The 12,952-nt window shown below is 37.4% G+C and overlaps 1 protein-coding gene across 2 annotated transcripts; it reads right to left on the reverse strand.

Annotated features, from left to right (window-relative positions):
• Positions 1–3,464: 3,464 nt before the first annotated feature.
• Positions 3,465–11,000, reverse strand: ZNF770 (zinc finger protein 770). 2 transcript variants are annotated; one of them, XM_005155143.3, is made up of 3 exons: positions 10,939–11,000; positions 10,310–10,380; positions 3,465–6,540 (listed from the first exon to the last, which is right to left on the reverse strand). In XM_005155143.3, exon 3 carries the CDS (start codon positions 6,409–6,411, stop codon positions 4,297–4,299), a length of 2,115 nt encoding a protein of 704 aa, XP_005155200.3. In that variant the 5' UTR covers positions 6,412–6,540; positions 10,310–10,380; positions 10,939–11,000; the 3' UTR covers positions 3,465–4,296. The 2 variants fall into 2 exon arrangements, with proteins under 2 accessions (XP_005155200.3, XP_030904990.2); XM_031049130.2 differs by lacking the exon at positions 10,939–11,000 and adding an exon at positions 10,653–10,697.
• Between the last annotated feature and the right edge of the window lie 1,952 nt (positions 11,001–12,952).

Genomic DNA, 12,952 nt, shown 5'->3' on the forward strand with positions numbered 1-12,952 from the left:
TAATACAAATTTGCATACCAGGAAGACAGCGCTTTCTTTGACACAAACAGAAATTGAGTGCAATGCATTAACACTAAAATGGGAAACACCATGGGTACTTTATTATACAGCAGTGGCCACATAATTCTCTGTATTCCCTTACTTCACTACATGAGTAAAGTACACTCCAGTGCCATATCCAGAGAAGCAGCCATAAGCAAAGCTGGATAGCCACCATTTCCATATGATATTGCTATCCTACACACCCAGACCACTTTTCAGTGGCAAATGACCAGCCACAGTGTTCATCAGAGCCAGCCAGCTGCTCCCATCTTCATGCACTCGCATCCTCAGGCACCATTTTGCATGCCATGGCAGCACATGTGCAAAAACCAGCTCCATGAGCCTCCGCAAGTCACATATGGGGTTTCACAGGTCCATACAGATTTGGACCAGGGAAAATGGAAGGATTCCAGTGAAAAGGAAAAATTTCAGTGGCATATCCAAATTGTGTTAAGTGTATAGCAGAATCAAGCCACGCATTAGCATATCCTAGAGCAGCCAAGAACTGGAATGGCAGAGTACAGGAGTAAAACAGCGTTTAAAGACTTAAGTAACTCAAGACAGATAAAACGACACTTTTATGTTAGAACAGCAGTTTTTGAACAAGGAAAGGATCAATTCTACTTGTGACTGATTTTGTTGGCATAAGGCTGGTTTCTTCACTTGCATGGACATTGAAGATTCATTTTTTAACAAACACTAAAAATGATGTTGTTTAAAAGCTACTTGACAGAACTAGTCATTAAATGAAAAAGCACAATTAATTTGCTCAAACTGAAGAAAATAAGGTATGTGAGACCACAGAAAAGTCACTTCTGTAACTTCAATTTTCCTTATGATAACTGCCTCTCAGACACATCTCATCTATAGCCATCAGACCATAAAACTAGGCTATTAAGGTAAAACTTGCACTTTAAAAACCCACAAAACCTTGTGCTAGGAATATGAACCATGACCCCTTTAGTTATTTAGGAGATCTAGGCATTTTCAACATTATTACAAGGGGCCATTAGAAAGACTGAACCCATAGTCTTTATTGATTTAAGAGTCATCCAACTGTACTTATCTAAGTGTTACTCAAGAGAGCTACTGTTGCAAGATTATGACTTTCAGAGTTTTACATTTATACCAGAAGGTAGCCAGGAAAATGAAGCATTAAGTCCAGAACCTAAATTGGAAGCCTCAGGTCTCATTAACTTCAATTCCATTTCTTTTGTGTTTGTCTCCCATTTGCCTCATTAAGTTTTCTTGTTGGCTCTGGGTATAACAGTGAGAGTAGACCACAGACAAGTGAAAAACCAAACACTGAGAAGCAGGTACATAAGTGATTAAACAGTTTTTCTGTGGTTTATGATGGCTTGTCTTCCTTTCTGAATTTTCCCCTAGACATTCATAGGAATACTTACATATACATTTTGCAATTTTTCGTTTTTCTGCAGACATTGCAAGGATAGCACAGCAATCAAATCATAAATATTTAGAGTTATCCATAGCCACATTTCCCAGATAGAAAATGAATGATGTGATCAGTTAGTACTGCAGTTCTAGTGAATTTAGTATTGTGTGCTTTGTCTTAAAAGTACTTTTACCTTTTTCTGTTTGTTTTAAAATATTTGACCTTTTGTTTGTTCACACAGAACTACCTCGAAGCTGTATCCACATAATTTTAGAAGTTCTCCTTGGGGAGACCTCAGTATTAACACAAAGACCCACTGTTTTCCTGTTTGTAGGAATATTTGCAGGAATATGCATTGGTTCTGCATATAGTCTTAAAAAAAATAAAAAATCCACTACTTCAGTACTATGAGATTATTGCTATTCGACATCAGCTCATTCTAACAAAACCACAGGCAATGGCTCTGCCACCAAAAGATACTTCAAAGATTGATGGCTTGAACTTGCCTTGAAGCATTACGGAAAATGACTAATATATTAATGAACAACACGAAGTGTGACTGTTAACACTGGAAAAACCGTTCTAGCTCCAATTCTCAAAGGTACTTGGAGAATTTCACTGTTACCTTCAAAAGAGACAGGATTTCAACCTTACTTTTTTTCCCCCTTCTGCTTTACCTTTTCCTAGCTAGTTTATAATCCCCTCAAAACAATGAATTTATACTGACACAGAACTTCTCATAAAGAGATAGAGAGCCACATAAACAAAGTGGCCCTTACTGCCCTTCTGAGATCCCATGGAACCCGAAGATTACATTAGTTTCCAAATTAATCAGACAGTAGCACCTCACACACGTCTATTCATCCCTGAAAAGGAGCTTTTTATATATTTCTTTTCCCTCATTTTACTCAAATTGAGTATTTCCAAAACATACCAAGTTTAGTGTTCTCTGAACATTACTCTCAAACATAGCATTTTTTTAAAATGACTGTGACTCCTACTCCTACTATCTTTAAACATATTTCTATTTGATAACAAAAGAGAGCTTATTGTTCTAACATGCAAAGTTAGTTATTTTAATATGTAGTCTTAAACTTCCTTGGAAATTGAATATTACATAGTTTCAAAACTGACCTGCACATAAAGTATACAATTAAAGTACAGTATAAATAGAAGTTTATTACAAGTATTTTAAAAGCTCTACCATACACTTCCAAAACATTTTATACAGTATTCTTTCAATATGAAACAATTTACATAGGGAGAAAAAAAAATCTCAATATATAAGTATAGTCATTACTAAAGTACTGAAATTGTCTGTCATACAAAAGTCATACTTAACTACAGACTGTTTCTGAGTACCTTTTCTGATTTTATTCTCTCTGAAAATAGAAAAGAATAACAGGTACAAAAATAAAAACTCCATTTCATTTATACCAAATACTACAAAGCTCATGCCACAGCAAAACCTAGGTAAAACACTTCAAAAATTAAAACAGAACCAAAAAAACCTTTACCTAAACAAATATGGATGTATTTAAATAATGAAAAGAATACCGTGTATCTTACAGATGTTAATTTAGAAATAGGATTTAAAACTTAAGATTTCAAGTTGCATAACAAAGTAAAATACCCTAAAAATTAGTTTTTCAGTGAAAAGAGACTTCTTTCTTGTTCATAATGAATAAATCTCCACTGCACTTTCACTTTTTGCCAGTCCCACAGGCACAGCAGCTCTCTACTTACCAGAAAGTATAAATACAGATTCTATTAATACAAAATCAGAATTACCTAATTTGAACTAAAAGTAATTTTCAGTCTCTTATATTTAATGTAACAAGAACATGACTTCCTGACAAAACTGCTCATCTGAGTTATTATCACATCTTAGAGAACATTTCTTTTACTGGTGCAATATGTAGGCTAGGAGACTGGAACAGATGGTAAGCCCGTTTGTAATGTTAATGATAATTTCTTGTCCTCTTCTTTTTTTTTTTTTCCAAAAAAACAGTTCACTATTGTATGAATTCGGACAAAAAAAAAAGGCTAGAAAAGGCAAGGAATGTACAAAGAACTGGAGATAATGAAATGGGAGAATGGATTAATTGATTATAAACCCTGCTATTTTAGCACTGCCTACTTACATTTTAAGAAGGGGAAAGATCTAATTCCTTATGCATAGATCTCCAAGCACATTACAAAGCAGTTAAATTTTTTTCTATTAACAGTTCTATAATGCCACATCTACATTTTTTCTCATTAAACTTCTTCCCCCTTTTCTACCCAATTCTTTGCTTCTTTTATCTAAATATAACTATGGGATTTTTTTTTTTAGTATGAAATATACACAGCAAGTATCCTTTGCTTGCAACATAGAGAGCCAGAAAAAAAGTAAAAGAGCAATTTTTTTCTGCATTCTGGACATTATCTTTTTATTTTTCTGACAGTTATCATGGGACAACATGATGTTATAAAATATACATATATAAAGGTTTAACTTTTTAAATACCTGACTTCTGGAGGACTGCAGATGGCTGCAATATTATTAATATGGTAAGAATGTGTATTTATAAATTAACTTAGGAAAAGAAATGCAAAAAAAAAGCCACTTTGCATTTTTTTTTTGTTTTAAACATCTCACATTTATCACAAATTATATCAAGTAGACAGGACATTAATTCTTCAACAGGACATCTCCATAACAGAAAAGGATAATACGTTTCGGTCAATTGTTCAGTCTAACATATGCCTTTTAATAATTATGTAAACCAGAAGTTTATAATGTAGTTTCATAGGGCATTATCCAGTTTTGATAAAAACAGTATGTTCTCTGGCTGCTGCTCAGTGGAACTCAGCTTTCAACTCTCTTTAGCGTGAATACGGTGATGTCTTTTCAAATGTGAGGCCTGCCTGAAATTTTTACCACAAACAGAACATTCAAACGGCTTCTGTCCAGCATGCATTAGATAATGTCTTTCAAGCTTAGAAGGTGACTTAAAAGTTTTAAAACAGATACTGCATTGATATAGTTTTTTAGCAACATTTCTTTTTTCAGTACCTTCAGAAAAACCGTGACAACAGTCATAACTGCTTTGCTCCATTTCCAATGATTTACTACACAAATACGGCTGTATGTTTCTACTGCTGGTGTCAAGAACAAAGTCCCCTGACTCAATTTCAACTTTGATTTCAGCTGCTTGATTTGATTGAATCAGCTCAAATTCTTGAAAGCCAGATGCCTGTGAAGGTGTTTGAGAATAATCCGAATAACCCATAGGCTGAGAAGACTTAAATTCAATGTGATTTCCCTGATTGAAAAGTTTTTTCAGGTTTTCAAATTCTACCTGGCAAACAGGGCTTTTGTGCGGTTTCTTTTCAGTATGGGTGAGCTCATGTTTTTTTAAGTGAGCTGACTGTCTAAATGTCTTTCCACAAACATTACAGCCAAAGGGCTTCTGTCCCGTGTGTGTAAGATAATGTCTTTGAAGTTTGGATGAAGACGGGAAGGTTTTTTCACATCTGTCACATTTACACACTTTGTGTCTATTATGTGTATTTTTAGCAGAAGCTGAAAAAGCACACTGAAGTACTTCCAGATTATCAAAGACACCATCATTTGATGAACCAGAAAAATCATTCTTTTTATTATCCAGTGAATCACTGATGCTTAACATGCTTTTACCAGTAAGCATACCTTTTAAATTAATTCCAAAGTCGTGAGGTTGAGGGTGCTCTTGCCAAGGTAACGGCACAGCAGACGTTCTTTTCATCCGATTACTAGGTGCCTTGTGTATGTCAAGCTTTCGATGGCAACTCTTGAGAGGTTTAGTAGAAGCACGCTGATCAGAGCCCTGATCTCTAGCTGCAATCAGGTCATGACTTTTAAAGTGACCTGATTTTGACTTTTTTCTGTCAGTCAGAGAAAAATCTGTTGCCTTTCCACCCGTACACTTCAGCTTCTTCAGGATCTTATTTTTCGTGCTGACTGAGCGGCTGCATGCTGTTATACTATTATTTGAACTTTTGCCATCTCTCAGGTAACATTTGTGCAAATTTAGGACCTGCTCTGTTTCAAAACACTGCTCGCATGCAGGGCACTGAAAGGGTATGATATAGATTAACTGAGCATCATGTGGGTCATTCTGTGACTCACAGGTGTCAGTATTCTCAAAATTATCCATCTTCCCTTCCAAAAGGTTACATGTTCTGGAATATTTAAGAATCTTTGCTTTGCAAACAGTATTGGGAAAAATCTTATTTCTGACATGAAGCTGTCTGTGTTTCATGAGTTTACTTTGTGTTTTAAACCCTTTCTGACAAAAGCTGCATTGAAAAGGTCTTTCTTCTGTGTGTGTGAGCTGATGGATTTTCAAGTGTGTTGACTGTCTGAAAGATCTGCCACATGAAGAACACTTAAAGGGTTTCTGGCCAGTGTGAACCAGGAAGTGTCTTTCTAGCTTAGATCTTGACTGAAATGTCTTGTTGCATGATTCACAAGCATGACTTTCCTTTCTCCTTCTAGCACCACGTAGAAAATTTGCCTTCAGACACTGATGCAGCATCAAACTCTCTTCAGTTGTAAAAGATTTCTGGCACACGGAACATTGAAATAAGCCACAAGTGACCATATCTTTCTCAGAATTTACAAAGGTTTCTCCTTGCTTGGTATCGTTCTGGTAATTTTCATTATGATGCTGCTGATGCTCTAACAAAGTGATTAGGTCTCTGAAGTTTCTGGAACAAACAATACACTTAAAAGGTAGATTATGGGTTAACTGATGACTCTCCAGGTGAACTAGCTGCCTAAACGCTTTATGACATACATGACATTCAAATGGCTTTTGACCAGTATGTGTCAGATAATGCCTAGCTAATTTTGATGGAGTTTGAAACTGCTTATAGCAAATGTCACAAATATATGGCTTTTTCTTGGGCATCACATCAGCTGTCACACACTGCTGAACCTTCAACATTTTTGAAAAGCAACTACACCGTGCCTACTGTTCTTCAGTATTTCAAGTGAAATCAACAGCACACTAAGATGGAAGGCTGTAGAAGCAGCAAATTTTCTTACGAGAAATATTCTTAAATCCCACAGGTCCCTAAAATAAGAAAAAGAGCATTATTTTAGCCTACATTCCTACATAATTGCCTAAATTTGTCTCATTTTTTATGAGAGACCAAAAGCATCCAGATTAGAATACTCCTGATTTAGCTTTGCTTCAAATGCTTAAAATTTCCTTGTAACAGAGTAACCACTCATTATATTACATGATATGGAAAAACTACACTATTTTCCAGAAGCAACAAACAAGTTTAAGTCAAGTTCAAGCTATACTTCCAAATAATATACAGTTCAGCTACATTATGGTATTTCAGGTTATTTACAAATAAAGCACATTCCTAAAACAAAAAAAAAAAACAACAAAAAAAAAGAAAAACCCAACCCCCACCAAAATACAGGATCTTACAATAATTCATTGTAATTGTCTTAGTCTAAACCAAAATCATGAAGTAGTTTTAATTTTAATTGAATTTTCAACAGACAGAACACACTTAGGCAAGCTACTGTTTCTCAGCTAAGGCATAATGACTTACAAACTTAAAAGAATGACTTCGCAAGTACCATAGTTCATGAAATGTTATTAAAATATTTCTAGGAACAACCATTTAGTCCAAGCCTTCTACTGTGTGAGGGCAACTCATGTCTAGACAGTTTCCAAAGCAGTCTCAACTTCTGCTGAAGGAGGTTCCTTAATCCCAGCAGTGCTCCTGCTCCAATGTGCCATCCTCTCATGAAGCTTCTCCTTGCATTCAGCTGAGCCTTTCTTCACTACAAAGTTATTATAATTGCCTTTTCCCCTGTGAACTGGGAAAATAAGTAAGTGTCCTCTGCCACCACTTTGTGTATTTAAAACCTCCTTTTTCTCATGTGGAGTTTGTTTTTTTTTTCAAAACTAGAAAAACTCTTTTTTCCTAAAAGTACCGGTTTTAGGTCAACTAAAAAAAAAACCCAAAAAATGAAAAAACAATCAGATTGGTCTTTTTAAGCATCTCTGGCTTTGCTTAAATTGGTCACATCCTTCCTAAACTGTAGTAAACCAGACTAAGCATTTCAGCAGTATGAAAAACAGAATAAAAATACCTCTATCACATTACATACATCCCTTTATACAAAACCAAAGCAGATGAGGGGAAGAATCTTTAAAGCAACAGCATAATAGTTAGGACTTGTAATAACTTTAAGATGCACAAGACATTTCTACTAACCACATTTGTGGTATTTTGATACTACAACTCACAAGTTATATATTCTTTCTACACACAAGCAGAATAAAAGAAAAAAAAAATTAGTATCTCCAAGAGCCCCATCTCTTCACAAAGAGATAATGTCCCTAGGTTTTAAAAATCCAGAAATATTTGGAAAGTCCATTTAAAGTCACTGCAAAGAATAACAGCTTATTGCAATTTAAAACAAGATTCAAGACACATGCACAAAAGACTTCAAATATCTGGTGAACCAATACTTCCCTTAACCTTAACAGAGAGAAACCCTGGTCATCTGGTAGGATCATTTCACTTCTAACAGGTGTTAAGAGGAGGAACATACTCCTGTGTAATTGTGGGCCTTATTAAATAACATTTGGATGTATGCGTCAGATGCAATCGTCACCTAATCTCACTGAAGTAGTTCAGGATAGCATTTATCAATGCTGAAGCAGTTCAGAAAGTCAACTTTCCCTTTCCCATTCTCTTTTCCTGTTGAATTTTAACAGCTACTCAGTTTCAGTCTTCTTTTGAAGATGTAAGAAAACACAATGCTTTTAGGAGACCCCCTTCTCCTCTCAGTTATCTCATCATGTGAAAACTGAAGTTTAGAGAGAGTTAAGTGTGTGACACCAAATGCTTTCTAGATAGGTAGGCTGAGAAAAGCTTCTCTGCTATGCTGAAAGTTTCTGTACTGCTCAAGGCAACCTCCATTAGCAGGGAAGAAAAACCTCCTGAGAAAGAACTGTAAAGACTGATGAATTTTAGTTAACATACTGTCATACAGTTCTAATTTACACATCAGGAAAATGCTCAAACAGTAGAGTGACATGCAAAGAAAAAAAGTCCAAAGTAAGAGACAGCTGTGGCATATTACACAAGGGATTTCGTATTTTGCTTATAAATTTTTTAAAGATTCTATCTGGTGAATGAGAAAAATGCTCTGTAGCACAAGGTGTCAAAAAGCAGAGTAGAGCTTGTTGCAGTCTTCATGCCATGTGAAAGATGGAAGGCTCAGATAAGGTAAACAGTATGCAAGGGAAGGAAGAAGAAGCTAAGATGGGAATTACAGTGTGGCCCAAATATATTTTCAAATCCTATTTACTCAGGACACACTTCTGCACATCTATTTCAGGGTGCTCTGTGACTTACACATCTAAGGGATAAACATGCTGCTGCTAACCATCAAAGAGCAGAAGACCATCTTGGAATATTGTCTCCTGCCAGGCCTGAAAGCAGACAAGCTTGTCCTAAAGTCAGAAAATGTACTTCCCTATGTGATAAGGATTTAGTTTGTGATTATAGGTCCAATATAATTTTAAATTGGCACTACTTTTCATCTTGGCTGTGAGGTGATGCAGAAAAACAGACCCAAGAAGTAATACAGGCCATTGCAGGCCCATAGGGGACCCTCCTAAATCTAGTGTTATTTAATGTTTAAGTAAATATTTATGTTTACTAATATTACAGATGGCAGCAAGCTGCAACAAAATGGAAATATAATGAAAGAAAATCCTGAATTCTAATCTAGACTTTACTAATCTTTACTAATCAGAGAGGTTTTAAAAAAAAAGAAAAAAAAAAGAAGTGCACTTTAATAAGAAGAAATACTAGATCTTCAGTTTAGGCAAGAATAATCAGCTGGAAGGTAACAACAACGTATTGGGTTATTGCTGTGCATAAAAGCCCTTGAAGTCTAAGTCAGAACAGAAGCTGAGTATGCCAGCAGCCTGCCATCCATACCAGGATGTGTAAACAGAAGTAAAGTTTTGATGGCACATAAATCTTCCATACTACTCTCTACTGTGTAGAATTCAGCTGGAGCACTCTATCGAGATTTGAGTACTGTCCCAAATTGAGACAAGCATATGAAGTAATTAAAATTAATTCAGAGAAGAGGATCAAGAATCATCAGAGCTTAAATGCATAACATACACGAAAAGTTTAAAGTAACTTGGAATATCTAAGGCACAGACCTGAGTAAAAAGAAAAAAAAAACAACAAAACAATAAAAAGCCCCAAAGAAAACCAAACATAAGAGCCAGCTTTAAAGAAAGTTGCTCCCCATGCCATTTAAAGATGTGACTAGAAATGGCTTCAAATTATAGCAGTAAGGATTCACGTACATTACTGTCCTTACAGTTTCAAAGTTTTTCTTAGTGAGCATACAAGTTGTATGGGGAGACTGCTCTACCACCAACACTGGAGGTCTCTAAAAATGGTTGTACAAACACACCTGAAATTCCCACACCCACACAGCTGACCCTATACAAGATAAATATTCTGCTTTGCTTTCCTATGACTCATTAATATAATTCAAAACAAGACACTTAAGAATTGAAAACTCAGTATTTTTCCAAATTTGTCCTGAAGAATCCTTCCACATTATTAGGATACTCTCAGATCCTTCAGATAAGCTAACAGAGCTTTCAAGTTAAAAGAAAATTAATTATAAAAATGAACGTGTAAAGAAATGAACGTGTCTCTTGCAACATTAACTACAAATCAGACTGTGAAAATCTAGCTGCTGATATACAAAATACATAGTTTGCAATAGAGGTAGGAACCTAAGCGCTGAGGCAAGCACATCGCAGTCTAACTTACCTCACCATCTTCCCTCAGGGAAAAGTTTCCCGTGATGGGGCAACCAATCACACCAGAAACGTAGCCTTCACCTGCAAGTCACAGACATCAACGCCTCATGTTATGGCTCCTCAAAACTAATTCCTCTCATTCTTACACACTTTCCCTGTATTTTTCAAAGCATTTTCTGAAGCAAAACAAAAAGAGACACACGACGGCCCAGCAGGGCTGATATAAGAACAAACCCAAGTTCTGCCGAAGGGGCCTGAGAACCCCCGGTGCACACCACCCCCCAGCAGAATACACTTAAATCCAGTTGGAAATTTAAAAGCAACTGGTGAGGCGGCTCTTGAGGCCGGCATACCGCCAACAGGCACACGGCCACGCTCGGACAGCGGGTTCCCCGCTGGGGCCGCACCGTCCCGGCCTGCATCCCGTTCGCCACGGCTCCTCCAGCCAGCAGCCGGCACTGGTATGGCTCTGCACACAGCCGTGCTTAATGGCTCTGCCCCGACACACTGCATTGCCGGCCGGCAGCGCCATACTGGGGCCGTAACCAACCCAGCAGCCCTGACCGCGGGCCGAGGAGAAAGGCGGCAACGGAGGACCGGGGCAAAGAAGGGAGCAATCTACAGAAACAGCTACCGCACCTCCACCTTCCTCATCGTTCCCAGGTTGCTGCCGCCTAAACTCTTCCGCCCGGATGCCACAGGGACGCGGGAAACCCGCGCCGGAACTTTCCGTTCCCCCCGCGCAATCCGGCCCCGCCTCCCGTCGGTCTGAGGCCGGGCCAGCTCTGGGGCAGGCGCCTCTTGGCTTTGTGTCTGTGGGGGCAGAAAGTGTTCCCTGGCTCTCCTGATCGATTATCAGTCGCTGCAGACACGTTATGCCCTATAAATAAGACACTTTTTATACTTCAGCTTCCTAAAAGCAAGTAACCAGTTCCCTGTTACTGTGGGGTCTGCAGTTAAAAGTATGCTGGTAAGGTTATCCTGTAGTGTGGCAAACCCACTGTTAAGGCATACTCACGGGCCTAAAAGGCCAATACTGTGCTGCTCACTCATGGGGAAGAGCTCTTCCTACTTGCAATGAAACAGAGAGAAAGCCCGAATCGTAGTAATTTATGTCTCCTTTTTTTAAAGAATTAACCTGGAAATCAGTCGTCTCCTCTGATGTGTAGCTTATGTAGTGTAAGCCATTGTAGTATGATGCCAGTTGATTAAACAATAACAAAATAGACTTTTATAATCAAAATTCCAGTTTGGGATAGAATGTACACCCAATCACTTCTTCCACATGTTGGTGGTATATATATACGTATATATACAATTTACTCCTGAATTTTTTATACATCAATAAAAAAGAAGTTAACAGCACTCACAGGCCTAAACATAAGGTAATTCTCAGGCTCTGGTATCTCTGCAAATCTGTCCTGGAGATGTACTTTTTGATACCCAGAAACAACTGTCTGTAGAACAATCATTACTTCTTAGTTTAGAAGTATGAAAAATCAAGTCTCATTACCAGTGGTACTAAATAATATCCAACCTAGCTTGCAACACATAAGCTGAATTTTAACATTACAGAACAAAATTTGCTTGCAATTAAGCTTAAATGCTCAGGAAAACAGCTTAAATGGTGTTGATTTTTACTTCAATAGCATACGATCATTTATTACCCTCACTGGAAGACAGCTGAGTCTTGTAGTCAAACTGGGGATTGGGAGAGCCTATACCTGGAACTTGGTAACCCTGTAGGATTGCAAACAGGCCGCTTATCCTTCTAGATGTCATTTCCTACCTATAGAAAGTGAATGATGTTGGCCAAATAAATCTCATAAAGCTATTCAGAAAAGTTATGAATAATTTAATAATTGCAGATCACCTGATTATATATCTTTTTTTTTAAGCATCTCTTTCATTTGAAAGTATATCCAGCCTTAGCAGTCTATTCTTCGTGAGGCCTCTGACCTGATCTGAGGCAAGATGCACAAGCAGCTGAATTCTGCTTGTGCCTGGTAACAAAATAACGTAGCAGATCCACAGCTGGTGTAGATTGTTGTAGCTGTCCTGGTTTTAATGAATACCAGCTGAGGATCTGCTTGTGTAGTTCTGTGAGTTAGTAGAGAGCATAATCAAAAAATACTAAATTCAGTCTTGGCCCAGTTATACCAAAACAGGTGAATTGATGCAATATGTTTTTGTAGGAAGTGCTGTGAACATACAGAATCAATTATTTGCTTTTATATGCTAAACAATAAAATACACAGGGTTTGTAGAAAATACAGTATTGTAACAATGAAAAACCTCCTAGTGGTGGAAGGTGCTGTTATCTAAAATCTAAACTAACCTCAGTCATCTGTTTATACCTTCTTCCCACATCTTGGTTTTGGATATGCCTTTTTGTAACCTGACCATGATTGTTTTCGCCATCCCGTCCTACTTCCAAAGTCACTGGGACTTACTTATTGCCCTTTGCCTCCTGATCTGGGTGTCCTGCTAAACTGTAGGTAGATATGTCCTAAGATCTTGATGCTATGTGCTATGAATACAGGCCATTCCTGAAAATGTTCTCCAGCTGCTTTTTCCTTCTGATGTTTCTGCACCCATATACTGCTATTCATTCACCACACACACTGATCTTAATGTTTCTGTAACAATTCAC

This window comes from Melopsittacus undulatus, chromosome 4, assembly GCF_012275295.1.
Source record: "Melopsittacus undulatus isolate bMelUnd1 chromosome 4, bMelUnd1.mat.Z, whole genome shotgun sequence".
Classification (NCBI taxonomy): Eukaryota; Metazoa; Chordata; class Aves; order Psittaciformes; family Psittaculidae; genus Melopsittacus; species Melopsittacus undulatus.

Coding starts and splice junctions, on each gene's coding strand:
- ZNF770 (XM_005155143.3), bottom strand. CDS start 6,411: ATGTTGAAGGTTCAGCAGTGTGTGACAGCTGATGTGATGCCCAAGAAA.